Source organism: Labrus bergylta, chromosome 13 (assembly GCF_963930695.1).
Source record: "Labrus bergylta chromosome 13, fLabBer1.1, whole genome shotgun sequence".
Taxonomy (NCBI): domain Eukaryota; kingdom Metazoa; phylum Chordata; class Actinopteri; order Labriformes; family Labridae; genus Labrus; species Labrus bergylta.
This window is the reverse complement of record NC_089207.1, coordinates 11,963,906-11,981,710: the sequence shown is the minus strand read 5'-3', so window position 1 is coordinate 11,981,710 and position 17,805 is coordinate 11,963,906. Positions and strand designations below refer to the sequence as shown.

At 43.6% G+C, this 17,805-nt stretch overlaps 1 protein-coding gene across 1 annotated transcript in view; it reads left to right on the top strand.

Moving 5' to 3' along the window:
- Positions 1-17,805, top strand: part of vwa8 (von Willebrand factor A domain containing 8) — a 73,574-nt gene that overhangs the window by 51,236 nt on the left and 4,533 nt on the right. Inside the window, exons 38-42 of the mRNA XM_065961912.1 lie at positions 4,661-4,769; positions 6,158-6,314; positions 11,439-11,547; positions 15,504-15,629; positions 16,101-16,259. Coding sequence (XP_065817984.1) covers positions 4,661-4,769; positions 6,158-6,314; positions 11,439-11,547; positions 15,504-15,629; positions 16,101-16,259 — 660 coding nt within the window. The remainder of the gene's footprint in view (positions 1-4,660; positions 4,770-6,157; positions 6,315-11,438; positions 11,548-15,503; positions 15,630-16,100; positions 16,260-17,805) is intronic.

Here is a 17,805-nt window from a genome sequence, read left to right as displayed (position 1 = left end):
GAGCGATGGAAATATACGACACCACTGCGGCGCCTTTGAATGGCTCATTTCACTACAAAAAACTGTTTTCCCTTTGGCCATTTTCATTAGCTTTCCGATCCTTAGCGAGTTCCTTTTCCGTGGTTAAGTTAATCTCTGACCTTTGGATCGACAGGAAATTCATTATTTTCTTGCAAAATAAAGGAATGTTTTTTTTTTTATCCAAACAGGAAGTTAAGCAAACCTAGGTTGAGACCAAGCAGTAACCTCGGGTGATGAAAAATGAAGCCGATGCTGAAGTGTAAAATCCTGCAGTTCCTCGAGTGTCCACTAGAGGCTGGATACAGAAGCACAGGAAGTCACATACACACCCATTCTAAAAAGTCTGTTTTTACAGCAGAGATTAACATGTTTACAGCCTGTTTATAAAAAAAACAAATATGTCTGATTAGCTCCATCAGCACAGTGTACGGGGTGAATTTTTTAATGATGCATCCGTTCTGATTTTGAGAACGATATGTGTTATCCATAGTTAGGCACGTAGGTGACATGATTGGCATGTGGGCACGGTGTAACGTTTTGTCAGGAGGCTTAAAACCCGCCTCAGCTCCAGCTTTCAGTCTTTTAAAAAAAAATGTAGACCCGCCATCTAATCAATTACACCAGAAAATAATCAGCAGATGAATCAACATAGAGTAATATCTATAGTTGTAGCCTCAATCCTATCAGATAGTGTTTCTGTAATGAGTTAAACTGATGATGCTGCTGCCAGGCTCTCTGCAGGGACAGTGTAACATGAAACGCACACACACACACACACACACACACACACACACACACACACACACACACACACACACACACACACACACACACACACACACACACACACACACACATTAATGAGTCACGCCTCTGTCACACTCAGAGGATGGACCCGTCCTGGGTGTTGCAGCTCTAAAAGCCTCCCAGATCCCAAAATGGACTGGTGTTGTAAGGCGCCTCTCGTCCTTTTTCTAAATCCATCAGAGGAGCATTAGTCACCTGTTTACTGGTCATGACTGAGGTCATGACCAGCATGCAGACACATGCCTGAGGTGTGTCGCCACCAGTCAGAGACTTTTATCTTAATTCAGTGTGATGACGAGGGGGGATTACTGAAACAAGCCTGAAAACTTGACTTCCTGTCTGATGGGCAGATATCTGAGACACTGCAGATGGAAGTGGTGATGAGTTAGAAGCATAAACTGTTCCGATAAAATGGATGTTGATGTAACTATTGGTTTGTGGACTATCTGTTTGATGCTTAAAGTTTTACATTTTGGTTTTTACCATTTTGCTGTTGTTGTTTTTCGTCAGAAGGCATAACCATATTTGGACATGATGGTGGAACTAGAGTGAAACAGAGGGTAGATAAATGCGGCAAATTTTATCCTAGAAATGTGCAGATTTTACTAGATTTGTTCCCCAGTCAAAAAGTATTTCATTTGAATATCAACAGCTAGCTTGATGCTAGCTTATCCAACTTAGCTCGGACCGGAAGAACATAATGTGACCCGTAGTTTAGTATGTTTCGAATGGCATACTAACGCTCGGGTTGTGACGACCCCGACTCTGTCACTGCACCTCCTGTTGCCTTGCATCTCTCCATTCAACTTGCCTTCAGGTACAAAGGGGCGGAGCCAGTTGATTTGATGTCATCCACCTGCGCAGACTGGGGTATTCAAGCTGGCTACACCTTTTCTCCTAAAGTCGAGGAGCCGGCCTTTAAAAAGACTGCAGGTTTGATACACTTCCCCATCAGACCTGGAGTATACATCCATCTCTTTCATCCGGTCTCTGGTTTAGCAGGGTAAAGAGCGTGTGTGTGCGGTGTTTATAGGCTGATCATAATCACACACATAAACACTCGCTCCGGTACAGCTCGGCTCCATGAAGTCACATTCCCCATCATCAGGTGCCCACGATCACTTCCCAGCATGGGACAGGCATGTGTGCACCCCAGCTCATGTTCTGGTGGATGTTTCCTGCTGCATGCATGCGCTGTGACACACACACACACACACACACACACACACACACACACACACACACACACATCAGTGTGTAATCAGAGAGCAGTCATATGGTCACATGGTGGAGGTGAGCTGTGGTGACGCCTGTCCCAAACCTCTGACCCTTTACCTCAGCACACAGCTATGACACCCCGCTCTCTCCTGTTACTGATGACACCAACACACCGACACACACTTCTGTGGATCTTCACCAACACTAATCTGTTGATACACCGATGCTCTGATTTCCTCTGTTTGAGACCCTGCTGATTACTAAACAGACCCCCCCCACCCCCTTCTCCTTTCACTGTTAATGTCATGCAGATCAGATCTAGTTAAGATTTCTCTCATGCAAATCTATAATTTAAACACAGCTGGTCTTTAGATGATGTGATCCTGGTGTGTTTGCATGTGTGTGTGTTTCGGTTGCTAAGGTATCTTCCACCCTACTTGATGCTTTTTAAGTAAAAGTTTACAGATACTGTGTTTTTCCTTCCAATCAGAACATCTGTCACCATATATCAGTCTAAACCAGACCTGGCTTAGACAGAGTGGTGGCAGAGATATGAACGTTTGGGAAAAAATTGTGCTCTGTTGTTGTTGTTGGTAGATATGAAATGGAATGCTAAATAAACCTCTTTTTTTGTAAAAGCCTTCTTGGTTTTTAGGTGCCTGATGTCAGTCTAGCTAATCGTTTTAGTCTCCATTTCTCACAGTCTCCATTGCTCTGCTAGAGGGATTTAAGAGTACGTATCTTCCTTGTGAGTTTGACTGTTTGGTCTTGCTGGGACAATGTGAGTGGGGGAAAAAAGGAATTAACAAGGAACCCGTGTTTCATGCACCACATTTACAAGAAGCATCTGCTCTAGGTGTGAAGGCTGGCATGGAAAACAGCTGAAGCACACTGGGTTAATATCCACTTCATTTAGTGTTTATCTGTTTGATAAAGTAAACATGTCAACTTACAGTCGGTCCGGTTTATCAGCTGGTTCACACACTGTGTCCTTCTAATCTGACGTGTGTGTGTGTGTGTGTGTGTGTGTGTGTGTGTGTGTGTGTGTGTGTGTGTGTGTGTGTGTGTGTGTGTGTGTGTGTGTGTGTGTGTGTGTGTGTGTGTGTGTGTGTGTGTGTGTGTGTGTGTGTGTGTGTGTGTGTGTGTGTGTCGGTTTGAGGTGTGGTCAGTGGGTCAGCAGCAGCAGAGGAGGGGTCCCTCTGTGCTGGTCATCTGCTGCTGCTAGATAAGTTTCTGCTTAACCACTCAGAGGATGGCAAACAGAGTCCAAATGAAAAACAGCAAAGATAATAACACACACACACACACACACACACACACACAAAGTCCCTCAGAGAGTATTCAAACTCCTGCAGAGTGGAAGAATTCATCTGACTTACGGAGCAAACACAGTCCGTTTGTTCCTCTCGCTCCCTCATGCATGCCCGGCCTCACTGTGAGAGGCAGCATGCTGATTCTAGATGAGGAAGCCATCGAGAAGCAGCCGAAGCTTCTGAGTCTCAGCTGCTACCCTCTGCATCACTGTCCTGCAGAGACACACAGAGCCTGATCTGTCCATCCTGAAAGAACTCACACCTTACCTGCTGTCTATTTAAGGGGGTCTGAGTCTGCTTCTTCACTCACTAACGCAATACATCAGGAGGGAAACACAAAGAGGCTTTTTGAGTTTGGAAAAGAGTGACAGTGTCTATGTGTTTTCATTAAAGACATTGTTAATGTCTAAAAACTGCAGTTTTTCTGCAAATCATGAAGTCCCTGATTTTCTGAAGTTTTATGTAGAGCTGCAAAATCGTATTGATTCTACTGGAAAATCCTGAGTCAGGTACAACCCAGAATAAGCTTCATGTAAGGTCAAAGTTTATTTCTACATAATATATGCTTCACACACGACATCAACAGCATCACGACAAAGAGAAAAAGAGACATTCAAATCACCAAAACAAACCAACTATCACAGAGAAAATTAAATATGAAAATATATATATTTTTTTTTAAAGATCCAAAGGAATTACAGAAATATGACATTAAGCGAAAATAAGACATTCAAATCCTAAATATATAAATAACCTCATATTTGTAATGGTGAAGTTAAACTGCTCTGTGTGCATTTTAATGTAACAGAGATCTTAAGTCCCCAACTACAGGGTCTGATCTTCCAGACGGACTCACATTGACCTGCTGGTCTTGCCTAAATGACAACTAAAGAGCATCTAAATATGTAAAGACTTTATTTAGCGTCAAAAAGAGAATCAACAGGAACACTCAAGAGGTGTTTTTGTGAGTTAATGTCACTCCTGATAAGATTCTGTCTGTTTATAAAGAACCTCAATGTGGCTGTGTCCACCCCCAGTCTGTGGATAATCCGTAGTGACTGGGTTATTGTTCCTGGAAATTTAGACTTTAAAACGGTCCAAGAGACCACCAGTGACGAGCATGAAATGTTCCTTTCTGTGTGAGTTGTAGCTGAAGCGACCCCTTTAACCCTCAAACTACCCGGGACTCTGATGTCCATGGCTCGCCTCAGAGTCTCACCGCGCCTGCAAATCTATCTGTGTCTGCACCGACATGTCGGCTCTGAATTTCTAAAATAAAAAGATTCTTTCCCTCTTCTCAGATCACCGTCCAGAAGGACAGCGGCCTGGACGTCACCGCCCCAAAACACGGCAAGATCGACCCCAACAACGCTCCTCATGTTGGGGGAAACCAGTGGGCAGGAGGCACAGGTAGGAAGTGTTTGATACCCGAGCAGCAGCAGGAGCTAATTTAATTATTTCTAACAAATGTGGAGGGAAAACTGTCATGTTTTACACACGTATTACTACGAGGAGGTTTCCCTTTTGGGGGCCACTCCACCCCAGGACTGCCCTCTTCAGATGAACTTGGCTTTGAGTTCACCACCTCCAACATCTGGGCGCCTTACATCAGTGGTCGAGGGGGGGGTGGGAGGGTGGGGGTTTTGATCTCTTGGATGAAGCACAGATCAATAGTTTGGCATTTATTGTGAATGTCAGAGTGCTTTGATTACAGTACAAATAAATGTAGAGATTTTAGTGAGTAGCATGATTTTTAAGCAGAAACAGCTGTTAAACGTTTTTCTTCAAATTCACCAAACCCCATTAACAAAAGCGGTAATTTGACTTTGAGGAAACTTAAGCTGCTTTGCCTTCTGCTGCTTGGATTAGCTAACTTGTCGGCATCATTTTGTCACTTTGGTGATTTTAACAGTAAGTTCTGATCCAGGAAATCAGAGTTGAAAATACATTAACAAAAAACAACTGACAGCAGAGTTGATCTGCAACTCCATATTGTAAGGGCAGTAAAATTACTGTTTAGTGAATGGTGTGGAGCTAAACTGTGGTGATTAAGGCTCCAAAGAAGGTTTCTTAGGGCGCGGTCACACTGGCCATCCGTACCGTGCCCACTCTAGTGCCCAAGCACGCTTCAAGCCTAAAGTCCAGTTCGCACGGTACACTTCCTTGGCTTTGGCACTCTTCGGAGAGGTGTGCTTCGGCACGTTACACTTCATGCATGAGTACACAACGCTGACAGCCTTCATTATGGAGAAATCCAGAGTTTCATGTCTGTATCTGACTAAAATGACTCAATATAAGCCACAAAGTAGCTGTCATTCAATTCATTGTCCCCGAGGGGCAATTAAAAAAAAACGTAGTTCCCTGACCGGGAATCGAACCCGGTTGAGAGCGCCGAATCCTAACCACTAGACCACCAGGGAAAACATCTTGGCAGCGGTGGGATACGAACCCACGCCCACTGAAGAGTAATTTTCTCTGTGTTGTTCTCAGATGTGCAGATGTGGACTCGACTGCGCGTCCCTTTTTCTCTCTCTCTCTCTCTCTCTCTCTCTCTCTCTCTCTCTCTCTCTCTCTCTCTCTCTCGTGCTTGAGCACAGATAGTCGTGTAGTGTGACCGGGAATAGCGCAGCAGGGGGCCAAACGTGCTTGAGTACGGCACGGTACAGATGGCCAGTGTGACCGCGCCCTTACAGTTTAACAAATAGGTTCATCTCCCCAGGGATCCTTCCTGTAATCCTTTCACACACATTTTGTAATTTGAGATTGTGAAGGCACCCTGATGAGATGTTTGTTTGCAGGTGGCAGAGACACAGCCGGCCTGGGTGGCAAAGGAGGTCCCTATCGGCTGGATGCAGGACACAAGGTCTTCCAGGTTTCTCAGGCCGAGAAAGATGCCGTGCCCGAGGACGTCCGAAGAGCTGCGCGAGAAATGGGTGAAAAGGCCTTCAAAGAAAGGTACGTTTTGAGTGTCCCGGGTAGCCTAGCGGTTATGTCGCGCCCCAGTCCTCATCGCAGTGGCCCTCTGCTGCATGTCATCCCCCACTCTCTCCTCCCAACATGTCCCGGCTCTTTTCAGCTGTCACAAAATAAAGTGATCTCAAGCATAGGAAGGTTATAATGGTCCTGAGCCGTGTTCAAACTGAGAGAGCTTCTCAGGCTGGAAACTCTGTGGAAGTGTACAGATGTTTTGGACTTTTTCCACCTCCTCATAGAGTGTGATGTGTGTAATGTGGAACATGTGTGTATGTGTGTGTGTGTGTGTGTGTGTGTGTGTGTGTGTGTGTGTGTGTGTGGGGGGGAGCTTTTCATTTGGGACATCTGCAGGGTGTCCCAGTCAGTCAGCCATCCCAGGTACGCTGCTCCATCCTGGGCAAACATCCATAGGCTGCAGGGCCCCGGCTGGATGCATGAATGCAACGGTAGATCCCACTGAGCTGTGTGTGTGTGTGTGTGTGTGTGTGTGTGTGTGTGTGTGTGTGTGTGTATGTATGTATGTATGTGTGTGTGTGTTTAGACATCCACACTTTGGCTTCAGAGTGCAGGGTTGAGAGGGCACCCCTTTCACCAGCTCAACCATGAAGGCCGTCTCTGTTCTCTTTCCCTTCAAACAGTCTCGTTCTCTTAACCCCCCCCCCCCCCCCCCCCCCCCCCCGCCTTCTCCTCCCCCCTGCATGGTCGTCCTCACACACTGGCTGCTTTCACACCAAGAGGACAACCTCTCACTCTCCTCTCCCATCTCCTCTACCTCTCTTCTTATTTGTAGTCTTTTCACTCCCTTCATCTCTCTCCCTCCTGTCTATCAGTGTCCCCCTCAGACAGTAAACTCTTGTAGCTACACGCATGATGCCCTGCGTCTAAGTTCATGTCACTGTACCTGACTGTATAAACACAACAGGTGAGCACACACACACACACACACACATCATAAAATACCTGAGGTGTAGAACAACTAGGCCTGCCTGCTTGATTTGTTTTCATATCTCAAGCCAGCTCTGTCAGGCTTTTTTCCATATTTCCTCATACGCTGATGTGTGTTTAATCCTTTGTTTGTTTTACTTGAGCTCGACTATCAATCAAATTATTATCCGTCCATAAACCACCTCGAGTACTTGGCAAACACACACACAAGCAAAAACAGGCTCAGGTATGCCAAAAACAAGAAACGCCCACGTGAGCTCATATACACTCACACACTCAAACACACACTTCTCTAGAAAAACTAAATCTGTGTCTCCCCTGAGGGTTTGATACCAGCTTTAAAGGGAAAAAAAATGAATATATTTATTTATGTATTAACATGACAATCAGTCAGTATAAACTTCATCATGTGTTTCTGTGTTGGCTGTAAGTCACTGCCTCACATACTGTACATACAGGCACCAGCATGAGTGTATTTCATGTACATTCTATAGGGATAAGTATGGAGCAAGTAGGTAATAGCTCGGTCTGTAAGGATTTGAGTTGGGAACCAGAGGACTACAGGTTCAAGTCCCGGTGTGGACAAAGTCTGGAAATTGGTCTGGTAGATGGAGAGGTGCCAGTTCACTTCCTGTGCACTGACGAGGTGTCCTTGAGTAAGTCAGATGCCCCCTGTGGGAAGCCCCCTCATTCTGACATTAGTGCATGTTCATAGGATGCATGTAATTAAACGGCTGCATTATGTTTTCTGTTCATCAGACACAGGCTGTTTCTGTGTCTGTATTAAATATGTAAATGAGCTGTGTCTGACCACGCCCCCTCTCTGGAAGGGCTTTGGTGTCTCAGGCTTTCTCGCTCCATGTCCTATTGTTTACGATGAGAAGGCAGACTCAGAGGGCAGAACAAACACCTAGCTGTGGGAGTGTCACCCACCTGGGGGAGGGGTAACTGCCCTTTGTGATGTCATGAAGAGAACATCTCCAAACGGCCTGTTTGAGCACACATTTTCTGAAATGGGGAGCAGGCAAAAGACGGAGAGGATGGACTTTTCTCGTCATTGGGGGTTTGTAGACAGACTAGAGATACATAAGAATTAGAGAAACATGGTGAAGTGGATTTGGCATCATTGAGACCTTTACAGGTTAAAGAGAAAACAGAGTTACCTTCTGCTGTGAATCAAAAACTTACTTCATGTTCAAGAAACACTTAAGTAAATAGAAACCCTCGCTTCATAATGGATGAATGTGGGATAAGTCGTTATTGTGAAGCGTTTACCATATTTCAAACTTTTATTTCAGCTCAGAGACTCTCAGAAATATTTCACTACCCCAACCAATATCACAATAACCACAAGGAGCACTGAGATTGACATCTATGGGAGATTTTAATTACAGATGTTTGCATGAAGCACAAGTACAACAACATTCTGTTTTTGTCATTAGATGCATCATAACTTGCAAAATAAATCAGGGGGAGTTGCATTATTCGGTTTCTGTGTGTGAAATGTCTGGGTTCCTTTCTCCACCTCGAGCCAGATCCGCCTGTTTCACTCTCCAGTTTAAGTCAAAGTTCAGGAATTTCGAAGGAAATAGCTGAAGCCACTGGCCGGAGTGTCTGCTCACCACATGCATAACACACACACACACACACACACACACACACACACACACACACACACACACACACACACACACACACAGAGTCATGTGCACACCTTGGAATGTGTGCAGGAAGTCGCTGTCGTTTCTTGGGCTGACATGATGTGGTGTGAATGCAGACAAACAGACAGGAGACCCAAATAACTGGAGGGTAAAGTGAGTTTCATACTGGATTTGACATCGTGTGGTAGGTTAAAGATCAGTGACTGTGACTCCAACACACGTGCAAATCCAAAAATACATCATTTATTTTCATTGAAAGAAGTGACAAACATTATTTACAGCTACTGCACCAGTCTAAGGTCCCAGTATGTTGTACTTCTTGTCATTGGAAATGCTTTTTTGTGTTTGCTTTAGGGACTTTGTTTCATATATTTTTTGATAAGTTTATTTCCCTCCAATTTGAGATTTGGTTTAAGTGACAGTGATGTTGAACGGGTGAAACATGTTACATGAGGCTTACTGTCTCTTACCAGTAGGTGGCGTCATAACAAACATTGAATATTGGCATGTACCTGTAAATATGTTCAGACAGGGACTCTCATCCACTGTGTTCAAGGACAGCTTGGACGCCGTGTATTTGAGTTCTTCCTCTTTCATGAGGAGACGTTGATCTCTCTCTCCGACTCTCTGACAGCCAATCACAATGTGTGACATCATACAAAAAAACACAGCCGAAGGACCCCAGAGCAGATGAGACCACCCAAGCACATCTGGTTCCTACACGGGACAATCAAACATAAACAAAAAAAAAAACACGACCCAAGACCAATGTAAAAGCAACAGGGCATAAAAAGTAAAAAGGTATTAAGACAGATAGTGATTTTAAACAGGCAGTGTTTGGGACAGCTGCGCATGTGGAGGCTTGCTCACCCCTGAGCTTCAACCTTGACCTCAGGACCGTTAGAAGCGACTGACTGGTGCAGCTAAGTGTCCGCGGTAAAAGAAGGAGCCAGCCCGTTTACAGATGTACATGTCAGTAATGAAATCTTCAAATCAATCCTTAATCTGAAGCCAGTGGCGATTCTAGAGTCCGTTCGGGCCAGAGGCAAAAGTCAATTGGGGGGGCCTCCACCAGCGTTCAGCAGGACAATGAGAGTGCGTACTGTCCGATGGGGCCCCCCTTAGGGAGTTTTCCTACTGTCATTGCAAAATCTTGCACATTACGGGTCGCTGCTTTGGTTTAAAATTTGTCAGCTCTCTGCCTTGCCTGTTGACAAGCAGCGCCTCTGACTGCAGCGTTTGGAACAAGCTGTAAACAGGAGAGAGGCTTGACGAACATCAACCAAATCTGCGTTGTAGTGCATTTACAAAAACGTGGAAATAGTTGAAACCTGAGAAAAACATTTTCTTTGCCCTGGTCTCTTAATGTTTCCCAGAGCTGTATACTGAATGACCTGGTTCAGTGTAATCCTGTTCATACTTGTTTCTGTTTCCTTGTACATTTCTTGCCTGCATGGTGCCTTGCAGAAAAATGAAAGGAGGAACATTGCCATAGATAGTGTGATTAGGGACCAGACCAAATAAACCATGTAGCATGATATCAAACAATAGATGTTTTTTTTATTTTTTTTATTTTGTCTGAAAGTTTTGTTATATCATGTGTTTGAAGAAGTCATCTGAGGGAGAGAATGTGGGTGTGTGTTAAGGTGCATATGTTGTCTAATTGATTGCATGGCTGATGCTCATGCAGTCTTCACAAAACACACGTCTGACACTGCTTCTGCAACACACACACACACACACACACACACACACACACATATTTGTTGCAAGCTGTGACACATTAAGTCTGTTTTGAAGTCCCTGTTCTGTATCTCTGTGGTGTTATGGTCTGATTGTCACCAAAAGACTCAAACAACTGACAGAGAATACCACCAATTCTCTCAATCCTTTCATTACACACACACACACACAAACACACACACACACACACACACACACACACACACACACACACACACACGCACTCACACTCTTCAGTGCACAGGAGGAGGATTGTGTGTGTGTGTGTAAAGTACCTGCATGGTGGGATTAAAAGGATAAACTCGACATGGTGGTCACAGCCCACCTGTCTTTTCATGTGCACAGGTGTGTTTTAGAGGGAACACACACACACACACACACACACACACACACACACACACCAGATTTAACAACACTGACCCCTGTGTCAGTTCATCACAGGTGTCTAGAGCTAAAATGACGTCATTCTGCCTCTCTGAATCAGGCCAGTGTTTTCATGACCCACAAACTAACCTGCTGTGAAATTAAAAATCGCAATTCTTTTGCAAAAGCAGGACAAGAAAAAGTAAGACATAGATCATGTTTGCAGTAGCACACGTAGTTCTTGCAATAAATGTTTGGGGGGGAAGTCCTGGGCTTTGTTTTGGGATAATCCCAAATTCTTTTAGTTTTGATTAAATTACTTGTTTGCCTAAGAAGTATCAGATAAAGTCATGTATCTCCTCTTTCTCTGTTTCTCTCTCCCTTTCCTTCTTAGGTTAAGGGAGATTGATATGAGCGAGTACGATGCCTCAACCTACGAGCGATTCTCCAGCGCAGTCCGAAGACAAGTTCAGTCTCTACGAATCATCCTGGACAATTTACAGGTCAGCGTCACACCACTCCATTTCACCTAGTTCTTTATTTTAACCATGACTTATTTTCATTCATGCATTCTTTAAGCACTGTTGAAATTCGCTGAAGCACAAAAGTTAAATTCCCTGCAGGAGTAAGTGGAAAATAAGTCAATGAAGTTTGGAGAAATTGTTGAATTCCTTCAAAATGTTCCTCACAATCCTTTCAGTATTAGCTTTTTAAAATTCTGTTAAAGTTCAAGTTTCTTAATGCACTTTACTTTTAGTTTTTACTGTCATAGCTGTGAGCGACTGGTGGTCGGTTAGACCCTTAAATAAAAACAATATACCCGAAATGATAGCCCATTAGTACTGTGCTGTACAGTATGTCTGTATTTAACATGCAGGGAGACACAGACTCTGCATTCACGGTCAGTTCTGTGACCTGACGGTGAAATCAGACAGACTGTGATTGAAGATAATTTATGAAAGACGAGAAAACTGGTTGTTTTTGTTTGCATCAAGCAACAAGAAAAAATGGCAGCATGACATGCACCAGATCACATCGCACGTGGCATCACACGTCCAGTCATGCGCACAACGCACTTGCGATATGAAAACTGACATATCATACAACCCGACTTTGGATGGAGGAAGGAAAAAAAAAAAAAAGGTGCACAGTCCAGATGACCTCAGCCAGCAAGAAAACTAAAGTATGGGAAGTACATGACATGATGACCTCATACAGTGTGCATGATGATATGACGCTTGGACAGGAAGGAGTGGGCGTTGTCCTGAAGGAGCTTCCTGATTGGTCGAGTGAAAACCTAAAGTTCAGCGAGCGGTGGCTGAAAATCCAGGATGTTATATGTTCAGTATTCCAATGTTTTGGTTTCAACTTTCCTCCTTTTGTTTGAGCTTACGAGCGGAGATGTGTGTCACTTACATTCATGTGTGCTGCCCTCTGTGTGTGCGTATGTGTATGCGTGTTTGAGTGTGTGTGTGTATGCATGTTTGCGTGTGCGTAGGCGTGTGTTTGTTGTGTGTAATGAGAGGAGAAACGTGCAGCACGTTCCAATGATTACAGAGCAGAGACGCTGAGCCGGGCTCTCCTGTCCAGGTGTGAAGCTCTGTTTGTAAACGTTGAGGTGGGTGGATGTTTGTGTGTGTGTTTTTGTGTTTTACATCCAGCTGTTTGCAGCCGAGTCTGAACGTTGGTTATTGTTTGTATGTGCCCTTGTGGCCCCCGGGCTTCTTTCCCCGCTGAATCGACGATGGAGATCCCCGCAGGCCACCAGTGTCGCTATGAAGTCAGGTTATTTTTATCATACCTAAGGAGTGATTGAAGGAACCGCACACACACACACACACACACACACACACACACACACACACACACACACACACACACACACACACACACACACACACACACACTCCTTACACTAGCTGGCATGCTTTCAATAAACTGATACTGTATTGTTTCCACCCGCCTGAGTCTCCCTGAGGAAAACCCCTCTGTTCATCTCTCAACAATGGACCTGCATGCCAGATATTACCACATGGGCCTGTTATTATCAAACGTCTCCGAGTATCAAATCAGTCCTAACTGGCCAAAATAATCCTTGTGTCGTATAGTCTCTCCTACATTTAATGCACTGTATATTTAAATCTACCAAAAAATGAAGCCATATCTTTGGCAGAGGCGTCCTGACCTGCCAGGAGTTCTCAGGAAAGCTTACACACAGACACATCTCGTGGGAGCAGAGAGAGTCTGTTCTTTTTTTAATGACAGTTATCTAATAAAAGATTCGCTCTAGGTCTACAAATTAATGCAATATTTTTGGTGGACTTTCCTTGTCAAGCAGTGGTTGCTCCATAAACAGTGTGTATGGAGTTTGTATGGAAATTGTGATGGACTCATTCCTCTCCTACCCACTCTCCTGTGAAATAGATTTGCACTTTAGTAACTTTTATACAGCGCTGTACGAGACATAAACGCAACTTCCGCATCTTTTTTAAAATGACAAAAAGGACTCGAGAAACATCAGCCGACCTGTGAATTTGAGTTAAATACGTCATTTGTTGTCTTCCCGGAGAGATGTTGGGTGTCTTTAAAGCTTTAAATTCATTATAACCGTCAAATCAGTCATTAAAACTGAATCTGTAAGAAAGGCTTCAAATTCAAATATTATGTAACATTCATGTAATTATGTAAGTACTACTGAACAGCTCTGCTTAAGGCTAACCAGTCAAATGTTCACTTAGGGAAGGGAAATCTGACCCAGTTTAGGTTGTGAATCATGGCAGGAATCTATGTGGACAATGGTGTCTACCTGCATCAGGATGTCTCAGTTTGCAAAGAGGGTAAGATAAAATGCTGGATTATTGCACGTGCACTCTAGGAAAATTTCCACAAACTTGATAAACACTTCCGAATCCTTCCATTTGAACTCTTAATGTTTCTATATTTGCTGCAGTCATGGGAAAAGGGTGTGACACAAAGTATCTTACACACCAACACGTGTCGTCCTGTGGGGAAATCTGTTGTGAACATCTAAAGCTCTGTGAACACCGAGTGCACTTTCACCAACGTATCAATCTCCAAACAAGTGACAAGCATTGTTGTTCACATCTTACCAGAGACGTTTAGTCATGAGGCTGTGGACACACACGTCATGTGTTATGTCAAAAACTCGAGGCTGAATATCAACACTGCAGACCTTTGTGAAGGCTGACCCGAGGAGGGTGTGTCGGAGCAGATCGTGTTCCTTCCTTTGTTAACCTTCTGTTCTGTGAAGACGCTCTCCTTTCTTTAGGGAGTGAACTGAGGACAGGAGAGAGGCACCGTCCTTCTCCTCTCTCCCTAACGCACAAGACTTTTTAAACATACAATATGTAAAATGTTTACCCTAAAATATCTAAATGAATTAAAAACGAGTACTTACAGCACCTCAAATATTTCCAACAGTTACCAAAGCCAGAGAAATCCTTCATTTTTATAGATGTTAACAGGAAGTGTCTCGTCGCGGCAGCAGCCATGACAGACACGACATGTTTATTGTTGCCGTGGAAACACCGGATGCTATGTCAAAGAAAGTGGGAGCTGCCACTGAAAGCTGCCGTACTGTTTAGGGCTGGGAATCTTTGGGTGTCTCACGATTCAATTGAGAATCTACAGTATTTTCAATTCAAGACGATTCTGGATTCATGATTCAAAGTCTATTCTTTAATTAGTCCATACTTCAGGATCTACTCCAGTCATCTGTGAGACTGGCTGAATTTCTTGCTCCTCCATTTGGCAGTCTACTGAGTTAAAGAGCTAGCATTAGCACTTAGCAGGGAGTGACTGATTTTTGAAAGTTATGAATCTATTTAAAATCTCACAAGATGAGAACTTTGATTTTTACATAAATCGAATCTTCCCCACCTCTAGTAATGTTGCTGTAATTGCTGCTGTGATAAACCTCTTTTATGGAGCGGTCATGATTGTTTCCTCTCCAATCTAGCATATTCTTGTAACCTCACCTGCAATCTCTGACGAAATGTCTTTGTGTTGTGTACTTGTGATGTAGTGTTTGTGCGGAACTTGTCTTTGGTCTCTGTCGTCGTAGTGTAGATTAAATTCCTTCCTGTAATTTTCTGTTTGAGTTCTGAGCCTCAAACGTGCCTTCAGATGTGGGTGTTTGTAGTTGAAAAAAATACATTTTATCCACCTTTGTTTGTGCAGTGTGCGATCAACTCCTTTATAACTGTGTATGTATTCTGTATAAACTTTGAATCTGTCTTCTTGTGTGTAATATGTTAGTTTGAATTACAGCTGTCTGGAGTTATCACCTCATTTCACAATCTGTCCTTCCTGAGCGTCCCACCAAAATCATCCTCCGCAGACAGATTATGAAATGTGTTTAATATTTTTGTTTGATTGGTGCATAACATCAAACTTGTGTGTTCGTGTGTGTGTGTGTGTGTGTTTGTGTGTGTTTCAGGCTAAAGGGAAGGAGCGTCAGTGGCTGAAGAACCAGGCTCTGGGAGATTTGGATGATGCTAAAATCATCGACGGTCTGACTGGAGAGAAGGCTATATATAAACGGCGAGGAGAGCTGGACCCAGAGGTGTGTGTGTGTGTGTGTTTAACTAACCCAAGCCACACCTTTAAACACACACACTCCCAGACTCACACACATAATTTTGACCTTTATCTGTCAGACGATACATTCCGATGGTGCGTGTGAGATTATTTTTGCACCCCGTGTTTCTGCTCACAGTCAGTTTTTTTTTTTTTTACACATTTCTTCATTCTGCCATGTATACTCACGACGCAGCAGAGAGATAGTTCCCACAGTTTTATGCAAACACACACCAACCATAATATACATGTTGTCCAAGTGTTGCATAGTTTTGGTCTGGCCTGAAGGTCTGCATTGATGTAATGGCAGCCAGTGTAGAGATGTTGGCCTTGTGTTGATCATTATTTTAAGAAAGCTTCACCAGGTTCAACAAAAACACTTTCCAAAGCAGGTGTTGTTTTTAGATGATTACCTTAATGATGAATATGGTGCATGTTTTTTCTGTGTACTCTGCAGCTGGGCAGTCCTCAGCAGAAGCCGAAGCGTCTTCGAGTGTTAGCCGACGTGTCGGGCAGCATGTACCGTTTCAACGGCGTGGACGGCCGGCTGGAGCGCTCCATGGAGGCTGTGTGTATGGTCATGGAGGCTCTGGAGAACTACGAGCACAAGTTTAAGGTGAGAAGGTCACAGCAAACATCAACGCAAGGCAGGGCGACTTTAATTTATGTTGCAAGTTTCAGCAACAAGGCAATTTAAAGGGCTTCCTACGAGACATCGAAAGCATCCAGACAAAGAGAAAAGAAACTTTAATACAAATTAATTTAAAAGTTATTAGAACAAACACACTTCTTCAACCTTGAATTTAAAGAACTGAGAGATTCAGCTGACCTGCAGTTTAATTCGAGTTTGTTCCGGATATACGGAGAATAGAAACTAAACACTGCTTCTCCATGTTTGGTTCTGACTCTGTAGACAGAGAGTGGTCTTGTACCAGACCACCTGATTGTTCCTAATATATCAGAAGGTATCTGATTTATTTCCACCATAAACCATTCAGCGCTTTATAAACCAGCAGCTGTGTAGCTATGGAAACTTATTTTGTTGTTTTCTATGACCTGAGCCAGTGCAAGCATGGAGATGTTCCACTGTTCCACCATTTTAGAAACAAAAGCGGCCCCAGGATGGAGCCCTGGGGAACTCCACATGTAATTTTTGTCTTCTGTGGTGTGAAATTACCCATAGACATAAATAATTCACTTTCCATTTAGATAAGAAATTAGATGAAGGGTTAGGGGCAATCACATATCTGCAAATATGCTTTTAACAGTTTACATGCAAATGCAAGTTTAGGTATAATGATGGCTGTGGAAAGACGGATGAGGAAGGGAAATATGCTTAAAGAGGAAAGTGTGGTTCGAGAAAAAGATCACGTTAGCATAATGTGTTGATTCGTCTGTTCCTTCTCTTGCAGCTGTCAATCATAAATAAGCATTAAAATTTGATTTTAAGCCATTTTACTCAAGAGAAAAACTTCTAATAAGGTTTCCAGTCACAGCACTTTGTATTTCGTTCAGTAGCCACAAAATAAACTATAGCCAACATAGCTTTTCTCTCATGGATAAAATCTTTTTCACACAACTTGGCAGAACGAGACTTTATCTCCATAATTGCTGAGTCAATAAACCCACCTATGACCCCTCCTAACCTCAACCTGTGTGGTCTTAACAAAACTCATGGAGGTCACAGCAGTAACTTTGCTGATGACCTCTAAAAGAAGGGCATGCAAAGAAAACAGATATCATTGGCCAGTTATTATTATTAATAGAAAATGAGGAGCAAGTTTTGGCAAGAAGAGGGGGATGATGAAAACGATGGAGAACACGAGACGGAGAGTCGGGGGGAGAGGGACTGTTCAAAGAAACAGAAAGGGAGACAGACTTCTTGGCCCCTCAGTGACACACAACACAACCTAATACTGATCACATATCACTGCCTCACAGACACACACACACACACGCATACACGTGTATCATAGCTGCTGAACATGTCATGTACGTCACATGTCAGTATGACTTCTCTCGTTGCATAACAGCCGTTACATAAAAAGGCATCTGATAACTCATAAGACGTGTGTATGTGTGTGTGCTACATACAGGTCACATTGTTTGTGTTTGTGTGTGCGCGCATGTGTGTGCGTGTCAGTGTAAGGCATGCTGTACTA